The 27,446-nt window shown below is 44.8% G+C and overlaps 1 protein-coding gene across 1 annotated transcript in view; it reads left to right on the top strand.

Annotated features, from left to right (window-relative positions):
* Positions 1-27,446, top strand: part of MDGA2 (MAM domain containing glycosylphosphatidylinositol anchor 2) — a 375,704-nt gene that overhangs the window by 8,432 nt on the left and 339,826 nt on the right. The window contains exon 3 of the mRNA XM_031553799.1: positions 15,079-15,253. Within this exon, the coding sequence (XP_031409659.1) occupies positions 15,079-15,253 (175 nt within the window). The remainder of the gene's footprint in view (positions 1-15,078; positions 15,254-27,446) is intronic.

Here is a 27,446-nt window from a genome sequence, read left to right as displayed (position 1 = left end):
CCATCCCCCCTCACAACCAGCCGTTCCCCCTCCTGTTTATACACTCCCTTCAAGTACTGGAAAGCCACAATACTTGAAGGGAGCATTCCAACTCCCTACTATGTGCTGGCTGCCCAGGATCCCATCCAACCTGGCCTTGCACACTCCCAAGGGTGGAGCATCCGCAGCTTCTTTGTGCAGGCTGTTGTGCCTCACCACTGAAGCATTTTCTAGTATTTGTTGACTCCTTCTAGTGCCTTTATAAGGAATTGTACAGAAACAGGATTGGTTGGAGTTGTCTTAGTTGTGTGAGCTGTGCCTCCTCTGCACCACATCATGGAGTGCAAGATATTTTGGGGCAGTTGTAACAAGAAAGAGGTGCAGCATTCTTTATGCTCAGTGTGCTCCTTGTTTATTTTATTCTGAACAATATAACCATTTGTATCTTGCTGTTTCTCCTGGTTCTTGGAGATGTGCACTGCAGGGCAGTGCTAACTCAAGTGATGGCTGATAACTGTATGCATTGTGGTACGTGGATTAAACACAGTCCTGTGAACAGCAAAAAATATGCACTTTGCTTTCCATTCTGATAAAGGATTTTGAGAACTAGCTTGAAGACTGTTGAAAAAAATCACCAATTTTTTGTGTGCTTGCAACTGTGTTTTCAATTAGTCTAAATGGATTAGCTGTGAATTTTCAAATGGAATGCATAGAGCTGCAATCAGATACTCAACTCAGAATTTTGGTCCTGACTCTTTACCAGACTTTTCTAAGACCTCCCTTAACAGAGTAAGATATCCCTTGCTTCACAATCACACCTTATTCACATCATTACTTCTTGGCAGTATGTACATTTGTAAAGAGATATTGTCAAGGATGAAGCACAAGAGGTTTCATCAAAAATCGTTGATGGACACAATGAGAACTCAGTAAGAATTGCAGCCAGTGCCATCAAACCAGACCGATGCATCAGTTTCACAAAAACGAGGTCACATATCCCACTGGTTTTTATATTTTTGTTGCTCTCTTTTTATGTTTTAATGATATATATTTATATATCTATATATAAAATTGTTATGTACATACATTAGCTGCATTATATTATATATGCAGCCCAAGACAATTCTTCTTCACTCAGTGCAACCCAGGCAAGCCCAAAGATTGGACACCCATGCTTTAAATCAAGATAAATGCATCAGGGCAAGTAAAAGATAAAATTCAGTCACACTCTCAGATGAGAGTATTGAGCTTGCAGCTGCTAAAGTGTCAGCAATCACTGAAATGAGACTGTCAGAGAATCATGCAGAGTTGGAAATGATATCCAGGTGAGTGATTTTTACCATACCAGCTTTACACTGATCCTTGTGGAAGCTTAAAAGCTGCCAAAAATCCTCTACAGCAAGTTTCTGAAGAACACAGAGCACAAATCTCCCACCATCAGAATAAGACTGAAATTCTTTAGCTTCCTGAAGTGTGGATGTTTCTCTTCTGGATGGATCTCCTCTTTCTTCTCCCTTTCCCTTGGATCTTCCCCCCTGACAGGATGTGTGTTCATAGAACCACAGAATCACCAGGGTTGGAAGGGACCTCCAAGGTCATCCAGTCCATCCAGTCAACATACCACTTATTGTTAGTTTTTGTTTTCCTTGTTCTAAATGGTTCTTAAACCAAGGTGAAGTTGGCTGACAGGATGGACCACTGGCTCTGGGGAGCTGCAGAAGTGGCAGTTTTTCATGGCCATTGAGTGTAGTAGCTTCATTGTCAAAGGTGAGATGGGTGGTTTTGTAAGGAGATGTATTTTTGTGAGGTCTTGCTCATTGCAAAGCAGAGAATAAAGATGAATAAAGAGAGAATTTAGTAACCCAGGGAGTCCCGCAGAGCACACAGATGTGCTGTGGCTGAAGCAGAAGTACATTCTCTGGTTTGTGAGTGGGTAATTCCTAAGGAAATACTTGAACATGATTTTTCTGGAGCAGAAGGGAGTAGTCATTCCCATTTCTTTGGGTGTAAGATGTGCTCTGAATCTGAGAATAAAACCAGTGAGCTCCTGGTATCTTCTCCCATAGCAGCAGGAAGCGTTTCTAGATGGAGACTGTTAGTTTTGCTGCTCATATCATTTCCAGTAACTGAATCTGTTAGATCCCAAAGTCCAGATGTGTAGTAATGCCTTTGGGAAGGAGTGGGATGACTCCAAGTTTGATGCTAGTGCCTTCTCTGCTTTAGTCCACCATTTGGCTCTAGAGATGATGCCCTCCCAGGAGGGACTTATTTAAGCCCCGTGTACTTCCATGATTTGCAGTTCCCTGACTGAGCATGGGAGGCATACCTTTTCCTCAGAGCCTTTTTCTTAAATCCCACCAAATTCAGGGGGAAGATGACTCAAAGTATAGGGAGCTGAGACCTTCTGCATATCATGTGGTGGTAATGGCTGATGGTCAGATTTGATGATCTTAGAGGTTTTTTCTAACCTCAGTGATTCTATGATAAGTTAGCAAGGACCAGAGATGCCATCCCATCATTTCCCAGCTCCTGCAGTTGCAAGTCTTTAGTTTTCTTTCCTGACACTTTTGACCACCCTCAGGTCACAGCACATTTAACTCACCAGCCAACTTCCTTGCTGCAGACCACAGCATCCCCTTGCATGTAGAATCCTCCTGCAGCTTTACAGAATCACACAATCACAGAAAGGCTTGGGTTGGAAGGGACCTCAAGGATCATGAAGCTCCAACCCCCCTGCCAAATGCAAGGCCACCAACCTCCACATTTCATACCAGCCCAGGCTGCCCAGGGCCCCATCCAGTCTGCTCGTGATCAGTATTTGGATTCCCACAAAGTGGTCTGATTGAGGTTATGTTGATACACAGCAACTGAAGTGGGTTTTTCTACTCCCCTGAATTATTGACTTGTGTGTGTGTGAACGGCTCGTGGATAGAACAGGAGCAAATTGGGTTGTTCCTGGTGTGAGCATTACATCACCACTCTGTGATCTCTCTGTGCTGCTTCATTCTCTGCGCACCTACCTGGCTGTTCTGGTAGATCATCTGGAGGGTGCTCTGTAACCGAGGCTTGCTCCCACTCTGTTATCAGAGTGTTTTTAGACTTGTTTTCCCTCCTGGAGGCTTTGTAGTCAGCTTAGGCACGTGCAGTCTTTGCTGTTTTGCTTTGTTTTGTTTTTTTTTTTTTTAATAGATTGCTCTGTATGTTAGCAAAGGAAAGAAATCTGAATCTGAAGAGGAGAAGCTGAACTGTAAATAAGTGGAACTGTTTAATCTACATGTATATGTTTGCCTTTTCAGCCAAAAGCGATTGAAAAGAAGGCTCAGCTGTCTGTCCCAGCTCATTTGGTATGCGCTATTACTGTACTCTATAAAAAGTGGCAGCCAGTGGGAAAGAAAAACAGCTCAAAATGTCATCGATCTGCTAAGCGTGACTGTAGGGGTTGCCTAAAGGATGACAGCTTGGAAATTCCTTTCTGGGATGCAGAAATGTCTCCCATCCAAGCACGCTGGAACAACTTCTGTGTGTTTTGTTCTGCGTTGTCTTCTGTGTGGGCTGCAGTTGTTTTGCATAGCAATAAGTTCATAATTAGACATCAAAAAAAGTATGACTCCAATTATTCTTGATAGCAGTTTTATTAGAGAGGAACTCCGCTGCGCTGTGTGACTGCTCCTTCATTTTGAGTGGTCTGACTACCTCTGCTTAAAAGGTCAACCCTGGTGTAGTCCTGGTGGGTCTTGTGAGTAATTATTGCATCGTTACAGGCTGAGTCCTTTCCTGCACATTTTGGGATCCAGGAGACAAAAATAACAAGTGAGAATTTTTTCTTCCTGTATGTCTATCAATCAAAATGATAAAGATATTTATGACTTGCACATTTTAATGGTGTAATTAGATATAATTACATGTTCAAATGATTACACATATGAACACTAATTACATAATTGAAGACAATTATGCTAACTAGGTAAATACATAATTAACTAAACATCTCTTGTAAAATCGAGGAAATTTGTATGCCATCCAAAGGAAGTAAAATCACTATAAACAATAAGTAGTAACCCTGTGGGTCTGACAGTGGAAATGGAGAGAGATGCCCAGGGCCTCAATAGTATCCCCAGTTCAGAAGAACCTTTGGGTGCAGATCATAGAATCCTAGAATGTCCCGGGTTGCAAAGGAGCACAATGCTCATCCAGTTCCAACCCCCTGCTATGTGCAGGTCGCCAACCAGCAGCCCAGGCTGCCCAGAGCCACATCCAGCCTGGCCTTGAATGCCTGCAGGGATGGGGCATCCACAGCCTCCTTGGGCAACCTGTTCCAGTGCCTCACCACCCTCTGGCTGAAAAACTTCCTCCTCATATCCAACCTAAACCTCCCCTGTCTCACTTTAAAACCATTCGCCCTTGTCCTATCACCATCCATCCATGTAGATCGTTACCGTGTGCTGGGCAGTGCCAAATAAATGACTACAGTGACTGTCAACTTCACAAGTTTTAAACATTTGCTGATTAGTTTACGTCTTTCCTTTGGAAACCTCTGCTCACTCTTGTTTGATAATGGGATGTTTACTGCAGCCTTTGCTCTACAAGTCTGCTCCCTTAGCCTTGTCCTTTATTTTTCATTGCGTGCTGAACCAGGTTCTTTTTCTTAATTAATTTCCGTTTGCAATTCTCTTGATATGTGGCAGCTGTTCCCTGCTCCCTTTCCTTGGCACTGGTGGGAGTCATATAAAGGTATGCCAAGAAAGCTCAACAAGACATGAATGATGCTATTGATGATTATTGAATTTCTGATACATTTTCTTTTTCTTGTGTTCTAATTTGAAAGTAAGCTCTAGTCTCGAAGATGGGAAGATTCAAACACGTGCTGCATTTGTTTTCCTTTAGCAAGTATCGTGCTTTGTACGACTTTTATGAGGGTGGGTAGTGATAGGACAAGGGGGAATGGTTTTAAAGTGAGACAGGGGAGGTTTGGGTTGGATATGAGGAGGAAGTTTTTCAGCCAGAGGGTGGTGAGGCACTGGAACAGGTTGCCCAAGGAGGCTGTGGATGCCCCATCCCTGGAGGCATTCAAGGCCAGGCTGGATGTGGCTCTGGGCAGCCTGGGCTGCTGGTTGGCGACCTGCACATAGCAGGGGGTTGGAACTGGATGATCTTTGAGGTCCTTCTCAACCCAGGCCACTGTAGGATTCTGTGGTTCTTTTTGAATCAGTTTGCACCCTTGGCCTTCCTTTCATCATGGCAATAATTTGTTACTGTTAGCCATGCACAAGTTTATATTTTGGATGTGGAATTTTTTTTTTAATTTAATTTTAATAAAATAAAATCAGTGTTTGATAACTTCAGTTGTTCCCTCTGATTTCTATTGAGAAGTAGTGGGGTTGGTGCTTAGCAGCTGCTGATCTTTTCTGCTTTTAGCTCTGCTGATAGGATTTCATACTGAGTTGCAGCTCTCTTTCTTCAAGATTACTTCTGGATTTCCTTCTCTGTCTTCTACCCACCTTCCCAGTTCTTCCACCTTTCAAGCAAAAATTAATGTCATTGCCATCCATTGCCATCACAGCTAAACAGGGTAAACGTCAGGATCACACTCTCATTTTTAGCTCTATCAGTTTACAAGTTGCACCTCAGCACGCGTGGAAGGAGAATGCAGCTCAGTTAATGCTAATGGATTGCAGAGATTGTGCACTGATTCAGGTCTGGGAACAAGGTGGGTGTTTGCCCAATGCTTTGCAGGACGCCATGCAGGGAGGGCTCAGGAGTTGCTGGTAATGTCCAGTGAGGATGTGAAGGCAGCGGCCAGTGGTCACCAGAGCTCATTATTTGGAAGGGATTTTCCTCCGCGTGCAGCAGGGCTGCTTATCAGCACTGTTTGAAATAAAGCACGATTCTCCCGGATTACACCTTATGAAGTTTTTAAAATGGGAACTAGTTTAAATAAACAGACATATTTCATCGCAGGAAATCGATATGCCTGGTGCTATTTGCAGAAGACAATGCAGTGGAAAAAGAGCCATTGAAACCCGGCGCTTTCCGATGCTCGGTTAAGTGGATTTAATGTGCTCGAGCAGAGGTGTGCCAGCTCAGCGTGGTGATGCCCAGTGCGGGTGGTGGCACTTTGGCCCTGCAGCCCCAGCACTGTGCAGGTCTCCATCTCGTAGCATTCACCATCTGCACTGAAACAGCTTTCCCTTGTGATCCTATTTTAGCCACGCCATGCTGGCGTCAGCGGCTGCTGCTTTTGTTTTCTTATTTACAGACATATTTATTTGTGACGCTTGTCAGTCAGTTGGAAGGCTGCACATCTGCTCAGAAGCATCCTCATAGAATCATAGAATGGCCTGGGCTGAATAGGATCACAATGATCATCTAGTTTCACCCCCCCTGCTATGTGCAGGGTCGCCAACAACCAGACTGGGCTGCCCAGAGCCACATCCAGGCTAGCCTTGAAGCATCCAGCATGGCCTTCCTGGTTTCCAGTGCAGGCAGCAGCCAGGGTTTGTATTAGGAAAGATGAGAAGAGGAATGTTTCCTTCTGTTTTCCTCAGTTTAAGTGTCTGGGTGTGCTCTGGCCCTCTCGAGTGCTTGGCTGCTCCCAGGGATCTTGCGGAGAAGAGAAACGGGCAGAGCTCAGCAGCAGCAGCTCTGCTGCCTTAAAGAATGCTAAAATAGGAAAAAAAATAAAAGCATCTGTTTTACACTGCCTACATTTCAGGATGCCTTTGTCACTTTGAAATGCAGTTCTATTATGAAAACTGACTTTAAAGTTAAAAAAAAAAATGCTGTTTAGCAGACAGCTTTTCCTTTCTCTGTTTAGACTCGAGTCTTCTGAGTTTAACAACAGAAGCATGTTTTTATGCCTCTCTGCTCTCGAGGGAAACAAGCAGCTCTGGGAACAGAGGAGCTGATGGCTTTTGGCTTCCCACCACTTCTTGTGCTCTGGTTGCACTGCTGCTCCCCAGAGTTCTGTCCTGGCACATCCCTGTCCCCAGGCTGGATGGAGATATGGCCTCTGGGCACCAGGAGTGTGGGATCTGGCCTTTGTCAGCCCTGGGGGAGGCCAGACACTGGGCTTCAAAAGTTTCTGCAGCCATGTAGCGTTTGGGTCTTCTTGCTTAAAAAATGGGGCTAAAATAGCTATTTAGGGTAAGGGGAGATCTTGATGTCTTGGAATCCTGTGAGGATGGTGTGTGGGTTCCAGCGGGCTGCAGTTGTGTAGGGGAGCTGGGCGATGGAAACCCAGAGTAGGGAATGTGGCTGCTTTGGTGCCGTGAAGCTGGCTCCTGCATTGGAGGACACAGAGTTCGTATCCATGGGTCTGTGCTGACCCCCAGTGCTCCTGGAGAGGTCCTTTGGCACTGCTGACTGTGATTTAAGGAAGCACTGTGGATAAAGGATCCTCTGTATAAGCATCTTGTGTTGGAGTGGCTGGGGGAAGCCGTGCCTAATCCATTCTGTCATTGCCTTTCTTTGGCCTCTTCTGTTGAAAAATGGTCTTCTATCAACTTCTAGTCCCTTGTTCTAAAGATATTACTGCTCTACCTCTTCAGTCAGTATTCCAAATTTGCTGAGCTAACATGCCACGTTTCTATGAATTTAATGAGCATGGTGGCTTTCTCCATACACCTACCATTCTGCAGTGGCTTGTATAACCATCAGAGAGGGACCATTGACTTAGGTATTATTCCATCTGATTAATTTCTGCTTTATACAACCAGAAAACCTCTCAGTGTTTTGATCCAGCAGCTCAGAGCAGCGATGGAGCTGGCAAGGAGCATGTGGCTAGCTGTGTTTCCAGCTTCATCCTCAGTCCTTACAGACACAGTTTCTAAGTCAGGATGGGGCCTTTCCAGCAGCTCATCTGTGCAGATCCTCACTGTGAGCACTTTCCAGTGGCCACCAGATGATCAGCTTTCTCATCATAGCATTGCTGTTGTAACTCGTGACTTTGGTTATACAAAAGTCTCCTTGCAATGGTGAAGATTTAAAGTGTCTTGTATTCAAACCGTTTAAGAACTATAGTGAATGCATTTCCATGCATTTTAAGTTATGAGGATGTATTTATGACTCCAGTGTTTTAACATAGTATAGCAGCATTGGAAGGCCAGCATAAAAAATAGTAACTGAGAATTCAAGTGGTGCTGTGTGCCTCCCTCATTCTGCCCTTAGATCATGTTCTCTATCATGAAGGTGAAGTCATATTTCATTTTGAAGCAAGTTAATGCTTCTGAATGCAAATCCTCAGAGAATAATAAAAACCATATCGTTCACAGGTCTTCGGATCATTTCACAAAGCTCACTGAATAATTTATTTGATGGTCAGTGAATAATTTCCCATCAGGAATGGCTAACTGTGCAAGGCATTGTATGTCTTGCAACTGTTGACATTATTGAGGTTATATTGACATGGGTGGAAATAGGGCTCCGTGAAATTAATGGAACTCAGTCCTTTTCAGTTGATGCTGAGAAGTTCAGCTGCTATACAAGATGGAAAAAGACTCCATCCTTCAATGAGATATTGATAGTAAAACGTATATTGATTAATCAGTAGGAAAGTGCAAATTTTTTGAAGCAGTGAAGCTTCTTAAAGTCATAAGGAAAATCATTATAGTCAAACGAGAATAAACTACTGCAATTAATTATTTAGCAGGTTACAAAAAGATGTTTTGAGAAGATATCTATGGATGTTTCTCCAGACACCACCTTTTGATAAAGAAAACCAGGCTGTTATAGGATCCTGCTTATTTTAAAGCAAGATGTTGCTTTACTTATCTAACAGAATCTTTTTTGCAATTGAAAGCAAGTTGTTTTACCAGTTTAGAATCACAGAGTCATAGAATCACCAAGGTTGGAGAAGACCTCCGAGATCACCTGGTTCAACTGTTCAGCTACCAACAGTATTTCCCACTAAACCAAGTCCCTCTGTACTACATTTGAGTGTTTCTTGGACACCTCCAGGGACAGTGACCCACCACCTCCCTGGACAGCCCATTCCATTGCCTGACCACACTTTGGGAGAATAAATTTTTTCTAATAACCAACCTGAGCCTCCCCTGGGGCAACTATTTACGCCATAGTTGTAATGATTTGCTCATTAATTTCTTCCTACGTTGTTCAGTTCACTTAAAATTTTTTCATTTGTGTGTAGTCCATCTTTAGATTTTCAACCTTCGAATGAAAGAAATCCTTCCTCCTTCTTCTGAAAGATGGAGGAAATTCTTCATATTGGTGTTCAGGCAGTTTAGCCATGTGTGATGCCTAACTTGTCTTTGGCGGTGTGTGTTTGCCAGCTTAGACCCAAACTACTTAGAAATAAGTAAGTCAGCTTTTCTGCCTTGCAAACTGCAGTTGTGTTAAACATGTAGTTCTCTTGGAGAAAAACTCTCTAGAGAAAGCACGTGCTACCCTCATCTTACTCCTCTGTGCAGGTGGGGATGCACATCCCCCTGCCATAACCCTTCTCCATCATTTCCTGGGTGCTGAGTTGTACTCTGGTGGAGCTCTGCAGAAATAAATCAATCTATTCTCTGAGGGAAAACATACAGCAAATGTAACAGGAGAATTGTCTGTAGTAAAACTTGTGTTTGCTGATGGCTTTGGGTTTTGTTGCCTGGCCATTCTATTTCTCCACATCTGGGTGTTTCCTGGTGATGTTAATAGGAATTTAAAAATGAATTTGGACTGCTTAAGAGGTGTATTATCCCATTGTTAGATATACCATGTCTCCAGTGTCACCTCAGGGTCAGTTGGTGCCCTGCTGTCACACACTGAGTTGCTTGGCTGAGGGGATGGGAAGAGGTGATGTCTCAAGGAGTGCTGTAAACATTTCTCAGTGCTACGAGGAGTTGGAGTTGCTGTGCTGTGGGGAGGAGCTGCATTTTGCTCAGCGTATCTGTGAGATTTGTGTGTGCAGAAGGTCAGTTCACACAGAAATCATGGCTGCTGGGGCTTGGCTAGCTCTTGGGTGGCTTGGCTTTAGGTTGAGAATGGAAACGTCTGTCTTGCAGTAGCACAGAAGTTTCAGAAATGAAGGGATAGGTAGCTCAGGTCTAAATTTTTTTGCTTTTTATCAGATGTTAATGTCTTCAGTTATTCTTCTTGCCCCTTGGTTTATTTTCCCTGCTTTTCCTTGTGTTACATCAGTCGAACTGGAAAGCAAATTTTGAGGTCTCTGCCACTGAGTCAGAACCGATCATGTGCTGTGTGTTAACACTTGCTGTCTTCGATCAATTTTAGATAAGTAAAAAGCCTGTGCTTTTCTACATCAACCCACTGGAGCATCAGTTTGTGTGTAAATGTGAGCACCTGAGTTGTCCCATGAAAGTCAGTGGCACTGGCCACGTGCCTGTTTTCCGTGGACAGTGCTCAGCCTTCCCTCTGTGTTGCTGTGAAGGTAGAGCAGGGCTGGTACTTGATGTTCAAGGTGGCATCTCAGCAGCTGCAGATCTGAGGAAATAGATTTGGAAGTGGAAGAGTCTCCCGTTCTGCATTTGGTTTTTCACTGATAACAGCTTTGTAGCCCTGCTGAAGGCGGAGGATTATCATTTCTGACAGTAAGAAGGGCTTGCTTGGGATTGGCTGCTATGCCAGTCTTGATATTTCACATAATAAATTGTGAACAATCAACACTACTTTTACTAGAAGCTGTTTTTATTCAATACAGCAGTATTTCAGATATTGCTGTATCTAATAAATAGGAGGAGGATCTTTTATACCACTGCAGCATCCCGATAGCCCAAAGCAATATCTAGTCAAATAAATCCGGATGTTTTGTACCCCCTGTGCCATTGGGCATGCTGCATCCCGTGGCCCTGCTTTACTATAAAAGCCACCAAAACTCATCTGCCTTTTTTAATCCATACGTGTAACTAATCCTGTAATTTAGACAGGTGAATGTTCTCCTTTTACATATGGTGAGGCTGAACTGGTGAACACCTGGAAGAATTGCTAGAGTAAATGTGAGCTTGCAAAGTAAGCAGAGGGCAGAGTTGTGCTGGGCAGTGGGGTTCAGATCAATGCTGTAAGGCCGTGTAGAAGTGAGGGACACAGATAGGGTGCTGGTGGGGATTTCCATGCCAATGACACTGACCATTTCTGCAGAAACCTGAGGGTTGGGCAGCTCAGAAATACTGTCTCTTCCACTCTATGTTGGTGTAAACACATAAAGCATAAACTGGACTTGTTTGTGCACAATGACCAGAAATCAGTACAGCCCGTTATTTAAGACACAGGGTGGAAGAGAGGGAAAAAAAAAAACACCTTAAATGTTTCAAAAAATTCCTGCTTATGAAGAGTCAGGAGGTGGAAGAAATATAGTTGCAAATCAGAGACTTCCAGGTTCTACATTTGTTTGCTCACTGATGGCAACTTTCTATCCCTATCCAAAATAGTCCAGCTCTTAGGAGTAGGGCTCAGTGATCACTGTGAGCCCCATCACACTTCAGTATTTTGCACAGTGTCCTCTGTGTTTATCATGAAGGTGAGTGCTTTTGTTTTTGGTAGCTGCTGCGCCAGTCATTGCTTTCATGAGAATAAAACTAATCTGGAAGAAAAACAAATACAAGGGATTTTTTTTTCCTCTTCTTTGGTCATTCTGGTGCATACCAGGGCATCTACTTCAGCCAATCCAGTGCTGCCAAAGATGTTGATGGTTCAGGGAACATTCATGCACACACAGATCAGATGAAGATGTAGGATCACAGGATCACCAAGGTTGGAAAAGACCTCCAAGGTCATCCAGTCCAACCATCCACCTACCATCAATATTTCCCCACTAAACCACGTCCCTCAGTACCACATCTAAATGGTTCTTGAACACCTCCAGGGACGGTGACTCCACCACTCCCTGGGCAGCCCATCCCAGGGAATTACCATTCTTTTGGAGAATAAGTTTTTCCTAACATCAGCCCGAATCTCCCTTGGTGCAACATGAGGCCACCTCTTCTTGTCCTATTGCTAGTTGTGAGGGAGAAGAGGCTGACCATAAGTAGGTACAACCATGTAGCTCATGCTATGGCCAGATGGGTTAGAATGTAGTCAGTCATAAAGACTGAATTATTTTGAATGAATTGTTCATAAGTTGTCTTGACTTATACATGTTTTACAAGAAGAAAAGAAAAGGAAGGAGTGATTTGTTAACTAAAGACCGGAATTATGGCAGAGCAATGATGGTGTGTGGGTGAGATTTCCCAATATGCAGTGGTAACAGTGAGCACTTTGGAAACTGTATTCTCAGAAGCAAGTGAGCGCGTATCTGTGTGATGGATTAACATCTATTAGTTCAATTTGTGCATGCAATGGTGTGCAGGTGTAGCTCTTTAATTAAAAAAGTTTGTGTTATAACTAGAAATGGCTCTGACCTCTTGATGAAACAGAATTTATTTCCTTCCTGCATTATCCACACTGTGTGGATGGCACATAGGGCGTGCTATGTTTCTTCTGCTCTAGAAACAGGGGGTTCTAAGCAGGAAAGTAGGTTATGCACAGCCAGTGCTGACAGCGTACATCTGGTTGAAGGATTGCTTTGTGCCAACTAATGGGGAAAAATGCAGTATCTGAACTACATAGATACTCACTTAATCTACTTTAAAAATATTTCAAAATAGGTTATTTATCATAATATAATTATATATATATATTTATGTAATATTTATTTATTTAGAATCCCCTGCAGTAGAGAAGCAGATATGCTTGTTTGGGTTTTGAGGCCAGTACCTGCCATGGTGTCCCATGAACCCATGGTCCCCATTTTGCCCTGAAAGCAGCATGATATCAGTTGTGTGCAGTGCCACGAAGGTCGTTGTGTTAAGCACTGAGGAGAGCTTGCAACCCCAAGGATGGATTAAGAGGTAACCCCAAAGCCTGCAGCCTGCAGTGGGTGAAGCTGTGGAGGACCTCGATGAAAAAAGCTGTTGAGGTGTTGAGGCTCAGACATCTGGCATTCTGGTGCACGGTTTCTTGATTAATGCATTCACATCGTGTCTCAGAATCACCATTCTTCTGAGTTCATTCAATAAATTACAGTGCAGTATTGATCAGAGTGTTTTCTTGTGTATGTTGAGTTAAAGCTAAGGTAAATAGTGACCTGAAGTGAAATCAGACCACTGACATTGCTGGGGAATATCTTTTAAGAGATAATCAACTACTCCTTCCATCCTTCAGGAGTCTCCACATACACTAGAAAATTATTTACTTAGTGGAAATCACACCTCTTGCCCCTGAAGCATATCTATATCTTTATATTTAAAGCTGTCTTTGTCTGTTTACAGCCAAACATATTCTTGTTGAAACACTTTATAACGAGGAGAAGATTGGAACATCCAGATTGAGACTCAGGGTTGGAAGGCGTTTGCAATTATAAAAGGCAAAAGTGGCGTCTTCCATATATAAATACTACTGTAATTTTTAATATAAATTACATAGAATTATCTAGATGCTATTAATACTTTCAACACATTATTTAGATTATATGTTCTTTACCAGGACAGGCTGTATTCCATCACTTGGAACACTTGAGTGAGAGAAATAGGAGGAAGAACAAAATCTTGCCATCACCTTTTTTCCATCTAAAAATCAAACAGAACTGTTTTGATAGTTATGATTACACAGAGGGAAATAAAATGTACGAGAGTCTCAGTGAGTATCTTAAATACTATTTTGAGATCATTCTTAAGCATTTGAAATATATATACGATGAAATTGTATTCTGCAGCACGTGAACGCTGTGTGTTCCAAAATTATCCTGCAGCACGTTTATATGGATGATTTAAAAGTCCGAGAGCCAAGAGTTTATAATAGAAGTACAGACAGATTGAGGCTGGTAAATATAGCAGCACTAATAGTGTCTGAATGTTGTAGATGTGGAGTTTGGCATATTTGCTTTATTCCGAAGCAGTAAAACCATGCAAGAGTTATACAGGTCACCTGGCAAGAGGGCAAAGCCACTCAGCCTTATGATTTTAACAAGCCAGAAAGAGGTGAAAAATGTTAGGAAATATTTCTTACTGTGATTTCAGCCTCTGAAGCCCACACCTGCACTTGTTTCAAGGAGAAGAGAATTTATGTAAGCTGCAACCATCATGAATTTAGAGACATGGTTAGTGGGTATGGTGGGGATGGGTTGATAGTTGGGCTTGATGATCTTAGAGATCTTTTCCAACCTTACTGATTCTGTGATTCAGTTGCTTTTCCCTATGACTGGGGACTCTGGCTTTTCTTCTGTTGTAGCTTCCTAAAAGAAAGTTCCTTCTGCAGCAGTAGGGTGATGGTTGTCTGAGCCTCAAAGGGCAGAGGAGGAGGAATAACTCAGTTCCAAGGACTTTCTCCTTGCTGGCTTGTTTGCTGGTTAACTTTACAAGTTACTGATGCCTAATTTTCATGGAGGGTTTGCATTCCCATTGGGTATTAAATGCAACAGCCTTTTGCAGTGACTGCTGGTCAGCCCATATTGCTGCTGGGAGCAATGGATTCCCACATCGGATGGTGGTGATGAATGCTGCCCACTGCCTGCAGTTTCTTCATGGCACATTGTGTCTCTTGCAACTTTCTGGAATGGCTGACATTTGCTTTATTCAATGGGCTACATCGGTTTTATTGAATCAGCACCATAGGAGCTTTGTTTCCTTGCTGGGCCCTGGTCTCCTGACCCTGGCAGCTGTTGGGTGGTATGGGCAGTCTGATGACTTTGAAATCGAAAAGTTCACTTCAGAAAGTCTGCACATTGGGAAAATAATTGCTAGAGTAAAAGAATTTGTAATTGCTGTAAAAGACATTTAAAAAAAGAAAGAAGGAATAGGTGTTCATCATTTGTGGTTTCAGGCAAATGCTTAAAATCGCATTTGGTGGTAGCTGTTCTGAAGGTACTTCCCAGCGTGCCCCCGTCTTTGATGAAAGTGATATCAGAAAGAATGGTTTGCATTCACAGCACGTGTTCCTGGCGAGACGTCTGTTAGCAGGGAGTTCTTCTGCAGCCATTTCAGCTCTGTGTCACCAACGGGGGTTTGAGTTATTCCCCACATCTCCGCTATGCTCCTGGCTCTCCAGCCGCCGGTGAGATCTCCAAACTGCAGCTTCAAGTAACGGTCTTTTTTGATGCTTGCTCAGATCAGGTGGACCAAAACAGCGGGAAGTGCCTCTGACAGATTTCAAGACTCGAGTGTCTTCAATGAAACGCTGCGGATAGCCAACATCCAGCGCCACCAAGGAGGCCGCTACTACTGCAAGGCCGAGAACGGCCTGGGCTCCCCGGCCATCAAGTCCATACGAGTGGACGTGTACTGTAAGTAATGGTGGGGAGGTTCTTTCTGCGCTCTGTTAGAAAGAAGGGACTGATTTTCAGGGCTTCTTAACATACTCTCGTGTCAACCCCACAGGTTCTGTGGAGTCCCACCACGAAACCACAGGAGTTCAGGGCACATGCTACAGCTTTAGGAGTAGTTATGCTCAGAAGTCCTGTGGCTGCTCTGACTGAGGTCAGGTGGGGCTGCTATTCTATGGACATATCTTAAAAATGATAATAATAAAAAAAAAAGTTCACAATAAAAGTCCATCTCAGCCTGATTTGTCAGCAGCATGCATATGTAGGATGCAGCCCTTAATTCTGTGCATTTTGACTGTTGTTTCTGTCAGAACTGATTGAAGAGGAAATGCAGGTGCCTTTGTCTTATTTTGCTTTAATTGCTGCTCAGATCTGTGGGTTTTTGATTTCAGTGGCAATCTCTTCACGTTCCCATGAAACTGTTTTAAAAGCTACCCTTGAAATGCTGGGCAGGGAAAGTGGTGAAAGTATAGAGATTGTAGTGCAGTCGGTCACCTGGGCTGGCAGGAAAAGAGGAAACAAGTGAAAACTGCATAGCACAAAGGATGTATCCAATGTGCTTGCTCAAAAGGGGATAAAACTGGAAAAAAATCTCTATCTGACTTGTACATGCTGCTGGATTGGTGAGGCAGTGAAGCTTATTTGTAATCGGATAGTTTATCACTCTAGGTTTAATGACAAACTTTGCATTTAACTCTATAAATTATGTGATTGGGTTCAGCTATTGGAAAGAGATCTGAGTGCCTCACACAGCTGTGCTTTTGTGCACACTTCAGGTTAAGGAGAACAGTCAAAAATCTCTTTGAAGTACTTCAAGGATGGAAAATCTTCGCAATGCACATTTGGAGACTCTTCTAATGCAAGCAGTGTCATGTAAACAAGTGTGTTTACATGCACATAAATAGTTAAACTGAGCCCTTCAAAAAGAAGCCTGTCTTGTGACTTTATGAGCACTGAGCTTTTGTTTCCCCAAAAGTATCCCCTCTCTGTCAGTTGAACCTCAAGATGTTTGCTACTTCAGGGACCCAATGGCTGGGGATTTCTGTACTTCCCTTATGGGATGGTGGAATTCCTTCCTGGGGAATTTTCTTGCCTCGCAGAAGATTTCAGGATGTTCCCAATGAGTGCACTTACCTTCATAATTTGCTTAACTAGCCATAACTTATTATCAGTGCCAAAATTCTACCTCTTTTATAAACAATAATTGAATTAGTAAGTAATTGCTCATTAATTTGTTGAAGTCCAATGAGTAGACAACACTCAGTGCTTGCTGTGAGGTTGGCTTATTTAAGTGAGCTTTTCTGAGTGGCATTGAAGCACGTCTCTCTTGCCCCAGCACTCACTTGTTAGATTCTCCTTAATTCTTCATGTCAGGTATGGCTGTGAAACTGCTGCTGGCAGGATGTGTTGTCTGGAGGTTGTGATGCTGTGTGGTCTGAGCAGGGAGAGTTTTGAAAGGTTGCTTTGACATGCTGTTTCTTTTTCAACTTTGAGAGTGAGTTCCTTCTGGCAGACAGCCTTTTCCTCCCATCATGCTTTATTTAGCTATTTGCCTGTGCTCTTGAATTTGTTGCCTGGGATTCATTACGGTTTTATTTTATTTACTTATTTATTTAACATCACACGCTGCTTCTCAATACACCTCAAATACAGATGTATTTCTGGAACATGACAAACTTCAGGTTCCAGCTGTGATTAAATCCCAGGTGATTGCCCACCATATGCAGGCAGATATTTCACTGGGTATTGTCATCTGTTAGTGGTCAAAAACATGTGGGCAGACTGTGTGCAAAGCTCGATACCAGTGCAGATTGGATCTAGCTGTGAAGAAGATATGAGAGAAAAGACTGTACCCCAACAGAAGTCAGGCAAGTTGAAGCTCACAGGACACAGAAGCACTGCAATAAAATATGTTTTTAATTTTGTGACGAAGCCCCCAAATCTGTTTAAGTAAACAACTAGAATATATATATTTCTGAAAAAATGTGTCAATGAAGTATTATCATAGAATCATAGAATGGCCTGGGTGAAAAGGACCACAATGATCATCCAGTTTGAACTCCCTGCTATGTGCAGGGTCACCAAACACCAGACCAGGCTGCCCAGAGCCACATCCAGCCTGGATATATTACTTCAGAAGCATCTTGGCTTGTAAAACTGAAGAGCGAAAACCGTATTAACATTGTGTTCCACATTGGATTTGGACCCAAGGACACTTTTGAAGAGCTGATTTAAGTCTTCAGCCTCAAATGTAAAGTTTGAAATGGCACTGCCTTTGCATAGCTTGAAAATGAAACAAACAAACAAACAAAAAAATCCAACACAGAAAATCTTTGCCTCCTCATTCATCTCCATTACCATCTTGCTGGTTGGATGAGAGATGTTAACATCAACACTTGGAAGGAAAACAGCACTCTCTGATAATTTCGTGTTCTTCATTTTCCACTTAGCTGGGGTGTTTAGCAGCACTTGGAACTTTGATTGGTGGTGCTGCAGGAGCTGGTTGTGGAAGGGGTGGCAAAGCTTGGCCTCGGTCTGTGTGTATTGAGTGGAGGGTTGCTTGATTTTTTGGACTTCTTGCAAATGCTTTGCTGTTTGTGCCATCAGAATTCTGCCAGGTGCTGCACACAGATCTGTAAATGCCAGGTGGTTTATCCATTAGGAGAGCCTCGTATCTGATCCATTTCCCATGATCTCAGATGGCTCTGACCAAATCTGAGCACTGGGGCAGCTGTGCATGGATGGAACTGCAGGTGGAGAGTGTGGCTGTGGGAGACCTCATTGCCCTAAAGGGAGTGCACAAACATGGGGAGAGCAGCTTTCTACATGGGCAGGTGGTGAGAAACGGGGAGGGATGGCTTTAAACTAAAAAAAGGGGAGATTTAGGTTAGAATTTAGAAGGAAATCTTTTAGTTGGTTTCATTGGTTTTATTTTGCCATCATTCTGATTTACTACTTTTAAATAACTATCTAGCTATTGCTCTGAATTAAATGCTGCTTGAGGACACACTATTTTTTTTGCTAAGTAGTTAAAAACAAGAAACAAAACCCCCAGACATTTGCTAACTACATTCACAGATAAGGAGCACAGCTAAGGAGTTGAAATAAACATGTGCAATCATTCAGAAAGTAGCCAGGGGTAAAAGCTGGACCGAAGGGAAACAGCTGCTTTGTGGAGGATGAGGAGCTGATGCTGTTTATGGCCTGGCAGGTAACTGAGTGCCCCCATGGGCTGGTTTACTTGGTTCACATCTGACATGCTGGCTAGATTACTGAATCTTGGAGCTCCAGGAAAATCCCTCGGTTGCAGCATTGCCATCAAGGTGCACTTGGTTGTCACACTGCTTTTAATGATATAAGGAGGAGAGGAGGGAATTCTCCGGGCACTTCTGCAAGTGGTGATGCTGGAACTGTACCTACTTTATTTACAGCTACCAAAGATAATGCTAAACATGGCCACGACCCCTTCCTTTAACATATACAGATCTAAGTCAGACCTTCAGAAATATCTGTCCTGTTTGGTCTGGTGTCAGAATGTTTGGATATTTAACAGAGGATGAAATACAGTGGTGATCCAGTGCTGCCAAAGTTCTTGTTTCATCTGTGGCTGTCCTTGGAAAGGGAGAGGAGTCGGGACCTGTTCCTGGGCAGGCAGGGAGCATCCTTTGAACACTTTGATAGGACAAGGGGGAATGGTTTTAAAGTGAGACAGGGGAGGTTTAGGTTGGATATGAGGAGGAAGTTTTTCAGCCAGAGGGTGGTGAGGCACTGGAACAGGTTGCCCAAGGAGGCTGTGGATGCCCCATCCCTGCAGGCATTCAAGGCCAGGCTGGATGTGGCTCTGGGCAGCCTGGGCTGCTGGTTGGTGACCTGCACATAGCAGGGGGTTGGGACTGGATGAGCACTGTGCTCCTTTGCAACCCAGGCCATTCTGTGATTCTCAGCCCCTCACCTCCCTGGGTTTCTTTGCTAGCTTTTTCTATGAATATGGCTGTGCTGTCTTGGTTGAAGATCCTCTTCTCTCACCTCAGGATGAAACAAGGGCACTCGGTCCCCTCTGCATCCCACCCTTGGGGGGAGGTTGCCTTCTGCTCAGCCACCAGGAGGAGAACTGCCACATGCATCCGAGCTGTGCTCACCCTGCTGCTGAACTCTCTCTTCTTCCTCTGGAAGCATCCCTTTAAAGTACATCACATCTTTCCGCTTTGAAGAAAAAGCTTTTGTACTTGACTCCTAGGAAATATTTTGCTTGAGTTTTGGAGGGCACTTTCCCCTTTCCTAAGGAGGGAAGCTGTATAAATTAAGTCTTTTGGTTTAAAGAAGCAGGGGGCTATAAGGGCTTGTTCCTGAAGGACAATTTACCAAACTTTCAACAAACAAAAAAAATGTGCTAATTGTTTCATTGAAAATAAGTTTTTAGTCCCCTTTGTATCATGGATCCTTCCGGATGCCAGGCCAGGCTACACAGCTACAGAGTGAAACAAACCAGAGTGAATTTTTACTGGTTAAAAGATTTCTGAAATGAATTTGAAGTCAGGATGAAAAACGCTTTTCAGACAGATTTAGTGCACAGATATGTTAAGATTGCATTGTGTGGTATCTAAGAACTGTACATTGTGCAGCTTGTTGGGAAAGTTGTGTAATTCTAGGATTAAGAGGCTGAGCTGAGGCTTTAGGGGGAACAACCCTTTCTTTTGTTCAGAGATCCTCATAAATCTTGGCTTGCAGCTCTATTTCCAGAGCCCGCCCCTTTACACAAGATTAGTTAGATCCACCTTAGGGTATTCTGTTTACATGAAGCATTCAGTTAACTTCACCCATCATCATCTGACTCTGTGTGCATTGGGTTTTGGTGCAGCCTGGTGCGGTTTAACCACGGCACTTTCCCCTATAGTGGAAGCTGCCCTGCACTGATCCCAGCCCTCTGTGCAACATCAGTGTAGAGACAGAATGGAGCAACTTGTGAAGCTCCGACCTGCTCTTCAGTATGTGTTTATGCCTATGTTTATACTCAGTGTGATTAATATATATGAGAGTATCATCTCTGGGGTTTGCCCAGCTCATCCTCTTCCACTTTTTAATCTCTCATGTCATTCTTTTATGGTTTGCTCAGATGCTGTGTGCTTCCCTGATGGTTCTCAGGGTGTTTTAGCTGTCCATTGTCTCCATTGATCTGAGGGAGTTTTTATGGTAAACAGCAGCCCTAGGGACCATAACTTGGAAATTGAAGGCTGTTGTCAGCAAGGCCTGAGGATGCTCAGGGTTATCTCCTATTCCTGTGATGGCAATGGGAAAGAGATGAAAGCAAGACCCTGTTTTGGACCCAACTCCAGACCCACATTGGATGCCCTTCTTAAAAGGGATTTTAGTCTGAAAAGTGCTCTTTGCAGAGGTGACCTCAGCAATAGTTGTCTCAGAGCAGTGATCTGCCTGGCAGAGCACCTCCAACAGCTGTATCTATCCTCATGGCTTCGTGCTCAGAAGTGGTAACTGTGCGCTCCGAGATGCAGGAGCGCCTGAAAACATGCTTGGTGTTGACAGATTATTTCAACAAACAGAGAGCATCACAGCTTTCCTGACTTGGGGATGACACAGAATGCTGCTGATAAAATGTGTCAAATGGCAAAGATATCAAACTGCTAATCTTCAGCCTTCGAGTGTGGCTGCTATTGGCATGTGCAATCACGAGTCTGCCAGAGAAGTGTTGTTCAGAGGCAGCACTGGGTCTGCAATTCAGAGATCCTGCTGCTGATTTCCATCTCAGCCAGGGAGAAGGTGTGGAAGGGAAATACTGAGCACTGTGCAGGGAAGCATAGTTACAGTGCTCTTTGTATGAATGTTTATGAATGTTAATGGCAGTCATAGAATCACAGAATGGCCTGGGTTGCAAAGGAGCACAGTGCTCATCCAGTCCCAACCCCCTGCTATGTGCAGGTCGCCAACCAGCAGCCCAGGCTGCCCAGAGCCACATCCAGCCTGGCCTTGAATGCCTGCAGGGATGGGGCATCCACAGCCTCCTTGGGCAACCTGTTCCAGGGCCTCACCACCCTCTGGCTAAAAAACTTCCTCCTCATATCCAACCTAAAGCTCCCCTGTCTCACTTTAAAACCATTCCCCCTTGTCCTATCACCATCCACCCTCACAAACAGCCGTTTCCCCTCCTATTTATCCGCTTCCTTCAAGTACTGGAAGGTCACAATGAGGTCTCCCTGGAGCCTTCTCTTCTCCAAGCTAAACAAGCCCAGTTCCCTCAACCTTTCCTCATAGCAGAGCTGCTCCAGCCCTCTGCTCATCTCAGTGCCCTCCTCTGGACCCGTTCCAAGAGCTCCACGTCCTTCCTGTACGGGACCCAGACCCGGACACAGCACTGCAGATGGGGCCTCACAAGAGCCGAGTAGAGGGGGACGATCACCTCCCTGTCCCTGCTGGCCATTCACTTGGTCCCCATGTGCAGCCTTCCAAGCTCACCCCTATAGTTAGAATGCAGAATCAAATGTGATGTCAATCGTTATTTAGATCCCAACAGCTTTACTGTTGGGCCACTGTAAACACGCTGTGTGTCATGCTCCAGCAGGACGCTGCCATAGTGTTACAGATGTGCTGCCGGGAAGGCATTGCTTTGCTTTGTCTCTTCCTTAATGGCACGTAGACAGGCACACACGAGCCTCTATGATCTGCTTATTTATGTAGGGCAGAATAGACGTTGAAGTCCAGTTTATTCTTGTGAGGCTGTCTGCAGTGTTGGGGGGTCAGAGGAGTGGGTGTGATGAAGGTAACCAAGATGATGGGGGTCGCGAGGAGCTAAGGAAGACACGGGGCTGGGAACAGGGAAGGTGCTGAGCTGGCACTGCTACTGCTCCTTGGTGTGCTCCGTCCTCCTCTCCCTTCCCAGATCACCACCCCGAGAAGGCAGAGGAACTGTATTTAAATTAGATGAGACAAAGAGGAGGAGATGCTTTCTGCCAGAGGGCTATTTTTGCTCTGGATGAGATAATGATGTGCTCTTGTTGAATTATAAGGAGGCTGTCCTGTGATTCCTTCTTGCTGCAGCACTGGTATGTGTCTTAAGTCCACTTGGCACCAGGAAGGAGAGAACCTGGGGAAACTGATGTGGGAGGATATTCAGCAGTGAGCTCTCTGACAGTAATTCTGCTGAAGCTGAGAGTGCATCAGTTTGCAGGGAGGATTTGTAGCAAAGGACAGTCTGTTGTATACAACATCATCCGTGGTAAAAGTGAAGATAGTGCTTTCTGGTGAGTCTTGATGTCCTTAGATAATTGCCATGTTTGTCTTTCAGCATCACACGTTCTCCACTTTCCATTGCATGAATTTGTTTAAAAAGTTGCTTTCAAAACCTGGAGCCTCTCTGCTTTCTCCATCCTGGATAAACTCCAGATTTTAGATAACAGCCACCAGCAGCACCAGTTCTTTGACTTCACGTGTCATTGTTGCTGCTAGAATGTTTTAAATTTCCACTCAGAGGGTGGTGAGGCACTGGAACAGGTTGCCCAAGGAGGTTGTGGATGCCCCATCCCTGGAGGCATTCAAGGCCAGTGATCACTCTACCAGACAAAGTCCTGTCCAGCTGCAGGGCTGTGCCTGTGCTCTGGGATCCATAGGCTCCCAACTCGTTTTCATTAGGAACTCTGCTGGAGGAGCTGTTACTGGCCATGGATGTGGTTCAGCTGTGGAGATGTTCCCTGTGTGCTCGGTGCTGCCATGGGCAGATTGGTCTCATGCATGCTCTCAGGGCTCTGTGCTCCCCGTGCTGGGAGCTGGGTTAGTGCAAGCAGCTGGCTGCAGCTGTGCATGCACACCTGGGGCTCCTGTCAGGGTTTGCAACCACAGAATCGGAACTGTAGGAATTGGGAGGGACCTCTGGAGATGTGTTCCAATCTCCTGCTAAAGCAATTCCCTGAGCAGCTGCATACAACACATGCAGGCATATTTGGATCTCTCCAGGGATGAGATTCCCCCACTTCTCTGGGCTCAGTGCCAGGGCTCTGCCACCCTCACAGCACAGGAGTTCTTCCTTATGTCCATGCAGAACTCTCTGGGCTCCAGTCTATACCCCGGTGCCCCTTGTCCTGGTGCTGTGCACCAATGAACAGAACCCGGCCCCATCCACTTGCCTCCACTCCTTTTGGATAGTTGTAAGCACTAAGCACTGCTCAGATCCCTCAGCCTTCTGTTCCCCAGGTGCACAGCCCTGGGGCTCTCAGCCTGTCCCCACTGGGAGCTGCTCCAGGCCACTGCCATCTCCACACCCTCCTCTGGGCTCTGTGCAGCAGTTCCCCATCAGCCTGGAGCTGGGGAGCCCTATGTTAGGCACAGCACTCCAGATGTGCCTCCCCAGGGCAGAGCAGAGGGGAGGAGCACCTCCCTGCAGTGCTGCCTGTGCTCTCTGCAATGCCCCTCAGGATTCCGTTGACCTTCTTGACCACCAGGGCACACTGCTGCTCATGATCACCCTACTGGCTACCAGAACACCCAGGTCCTTCTCTGCAGAGCTCTTTTCCAGCACCTCAGCCCCAACCTGTACTGATGCCTGAGGTTATTCCTCCCCAGGTGCAGGACTGTGCACTTGCCCTTGATGAACCCCATCAGGTTCCTCTCTGCTCAGCTCTCAGCCTGCTCAGGGGGAAGTTACCAGCTTGGACTTGGGTGGTACCTTCACCCCTTGCAGTTGTGAAGCAGCTTTCCTGTATTTTTCTCTGCAAATGTTTATATCAGACTCCTTACCATGGCAATTTGAATAAAATGTGGGGAATGAAAATATACTTCAACTGCTTCATTAGTTTCTGTGTCACCTCTGGCTTGTGTTTGCTTTGTTCTGGCTGCGATGAATGATTCGTTCCTATTGCAACGACACTTTTAATGTCCATCTCTGTTATCTAGCAATATTCATTGATATCTTATTTGATCTTCCTTTCTGGCTTTTTGGTTATTAGAAGCCTAAGTCCTCACGTACATGACAGGATGAAAGACCAGAAATAACCAGTGCAAGTTTTAAAAGAAAATAAAAAGCAGAAAATTGATATAAAACAAAAGCACAAGAAGCAGCATATCAAGAAAGCAGATGTACTAATCTTTCATCACTTCTTTTTTTATGGTACAATAAAGAAGACACTTTGAGACGAGATATTGTACAGACCTCTGCTCTGGGGCTTACCTTGAAACAAATGGAGGTGGGGTAGAGTTCTTTTCACTGTCATCACTTTGGCCAGTGCATGTGCCTGTATTTTCTCCTGGGAGAACCCTCCTGTCCCTCTCAATTTGGCAGATGAGATCCTCCCAATAGATGGCTGCAACATGGAGCAGAGCAATGGGGTCATCATCCCCGCAGGTGTCCAAGAACCATTTAGATGTGGTACTGAAGGACGTGGTTTAGTGGGGAAATACTGATGGGAGGCAGGCAGTTGGACTGAATGATCTTGGAGGTCTTTTCCAACCTTGGTGATTCTGTGATTCTGTGATTTAAAAAGGTGAAGCAAAACACAGCACAGTGTGCATGGGCAATATTGACCACAGTGGTCCACGGCAGCAGCACAGAAGGACATAACTGTATTGTGGAACAGGCGAGGCAGCTGTGCCATAAAATATTAATGCAAATGTGAGCACTTACAGTAACTTCAGTACCTTTTTGCACCCCCAGCTGTCACACTATTCAGACTGCATTACATAGCTTTGCAGAGGCTGTTCAATGTTATCAGTGCCTTACTAGCTTCTGTGCATTTTTATTTTCTTACTATGAAAAGCTTTGTGCAAGCAAAAGAAAAGAAAAAAGCTTGATGTTGTTCACGCTGATGAAAGGTTGTATTTAATGCTTGTAAAATGCTGACAAAACACTGGCACGTTCAGAATTGAGCTAGAATGATAAAATGTTTTGCGCGCTTCACAGTTCTGCAGGATTCCTGGTTCATGGTACACTTTGATCAAACTTTTCCTGGTGAGCATCCCTAGATGATCATTATGGTCCTTTTCAACCCAGGCCATTCTATGTGGGTTAATTCGGCTCAGGAAGGTGCCCTGGGGAGCTGCTGGGGCTGGAGCAGCTTCAATTGCCATGTGGTAGAAGAGAAGTGGGCCTTGGATTCTCCTTTGCGAAGACAATGATGTTTCAAGCCTTGTTGTTTTGGAACTCCTCTTGCGGGCTGCAGGGAAGGGAAGTGCTGGTCGGCTTTTTCTTTGGCCGGCCCAACAGCTGGCTGCTGCCCTGGCACTGTGAATTTGGGGGTGTCTGATTGGGGTCCCAGAGAGGAAATGAGGGAGATGTTTGTCCTGTGAATCCTAAAATGGCCTGGGTTGCAAAGGAGCACAATGCTGATCCAGTTCCAACCCCCTGCTATGTGCAGGGTCACCAACCAGCAGCCCAGGCTGCCCAGAGCCACATCCAGCCTGGCCTCGAATGCCTTTCACCCCTCCTGAGTTGGTGCTTGTTTTCTACAAGTGCTTTCCTTCGGGGCCTTGATAGAAAGCTGTAAGAAGACCTGGTTATCCAGAGGCATCAGTTAGGTTGGTCTGCATGTTGTATTTTGTAATGTTTGCGTATTTTGTCTTTCCTGCTTCAAATAGGCAATTGAAAACAAAGGCCTCAAATGCTGTAGGTTGAAATGGAGATTTCTCATTGGATGCTAATGTGGATGCTGCCTGGATGCTTCTCAGGGCTGGAATTTGTTGTGGACACCTCACGCTGGCACAGCAGGCTTGTGCAGTTTGTACACGCTGCTTGCATTTGATGTCTCATTGCCCCCTTCTGCTCTTTCTGATCCCACCGAGGCCAGTGCCTGTGTGCTGCTCTGCAGGGAAGACAGAGCTTATTAGCAAGGTTGGAGAGCAAATGGGCACAGGAGGAGAGGAGCCTTCCCCCAGTTTCTGAGGTGGGACAGTGGATGAATAGTACAGCTCAAGAACAGAGGCATCCATCAGTCTCCTGCTTGCTGCCCTTGCCTGGTTTATAAGAGCGAGGGAATCAAAGGAGCAGGAGCTGGAAGTCAGAAGCAGCAGCAATGTGGCGGTCAGTGTCTGCATCCCATGTCAATAACAGAAGACAGTTTTTGTGGGTGTTGAAGCAATGCGGAGCAAGCAAGAGCAGTGCTTGCATCTGCTGCACTTGGCTGCACCTGGGGGATGAGCTGCATTTTTGCAGGCTGAGGGCTGAGTTTTGCACAGCCGAATTTCCCTCTTCCCTTGTTTGAAAAGCATCCTAAATGCTGCTGCTATTTTAAGGCTTGGCAACCTGCTGATGGCTGACCTGAAGTGATGTTGGTTTGCCTAATAGCTCGGGATTTTTATGCAGTAGGTGTTGGGACTGCAGAGTCCCTAATAGCATATTTTAGAGTTCTGATGGATTTTTAAATAGCCTTCCAGCATTAAGGCAGGCGTTCCTGTAATCTGCATTTTGCAGTCACGTAGGAGCCTGGTTACCTCCTGATCTGCAGGATATCTACTCGTGCCTCTTCCTTTTCACTCTCCCCTGTTTTCTGCCTTCATTACTCCATTGAGCTCCACTGCAGCCTGCACTGACAGTGGCCCCTGTCAAAGTAACTGGTTTTAGAAGAAGCATCTTTAATTAACCCTCTCCCGGAAATAAAGTAGAGTGAGGCTAGGGAGCAGCTGTATGTAAGCATATGTCCCAGGTTTTAAGTACTTTGTGGCTTGCCTACAGGATGTAGAGGGGATGCTTTTTCTCCTCTATTTTCAGTTTCCACAGTCAAATATTGGGTTGGTTACTGGAGTACAAGAGGTTGAAAATTCTGTTCCATGTGAATTTCCAGAAAGAAAAAATGCATTTAGTTTCCTTTAGTTAGAAGTGTCCACATTGCATTTACCTGAGGTTGTGCCATACTCTGCTGCATGCCCTAATACTGTAGATGGGAAGTGGGAGCAACCCAGGACTTCTAATGGGAAGTAGGATCATGGGAAGTAAGAGCATTTGTCCGAATTTAATGTGCTCTGTTTTATCTCACTCCATTGTGCCGGAGGCACTTCTCATTAAACTGCTAGTAATTAGGAAAAAGCTGAAACTTTGCATAACAGCCAGTCTCAAATGGCCTCTCATTGCCTCTTGTGGTGGCCTGCATACTGCCTCCCACCCTTGCAGTGCTGCCTTTCTCTGAGTTTCCATGCTGTAAAGCCATCTTTTGCCTTTTTT

Source organism: Meleagris gallopavo, chromosome 5 (assembly GCF_000146605.3).
Source record: "Meleagris gallopavo isolate NT-WF06-2002-E0010 breed Aviagen turkey brand Nicholas breeding stock chromosome 5, Turkey_5.1, whole genome shotgun sequence".
Taxonomy (NCBI): Eukaryota; Metazoa; Chordata; class Aves; order Galliformes; family Phasianidae; genus Meleagris; species Meleagris gallopavo.
Note: the sequence above shows the minus strand (reverse complement) of the source record. Positions and strands in the feature narration are given on the sequence as shown.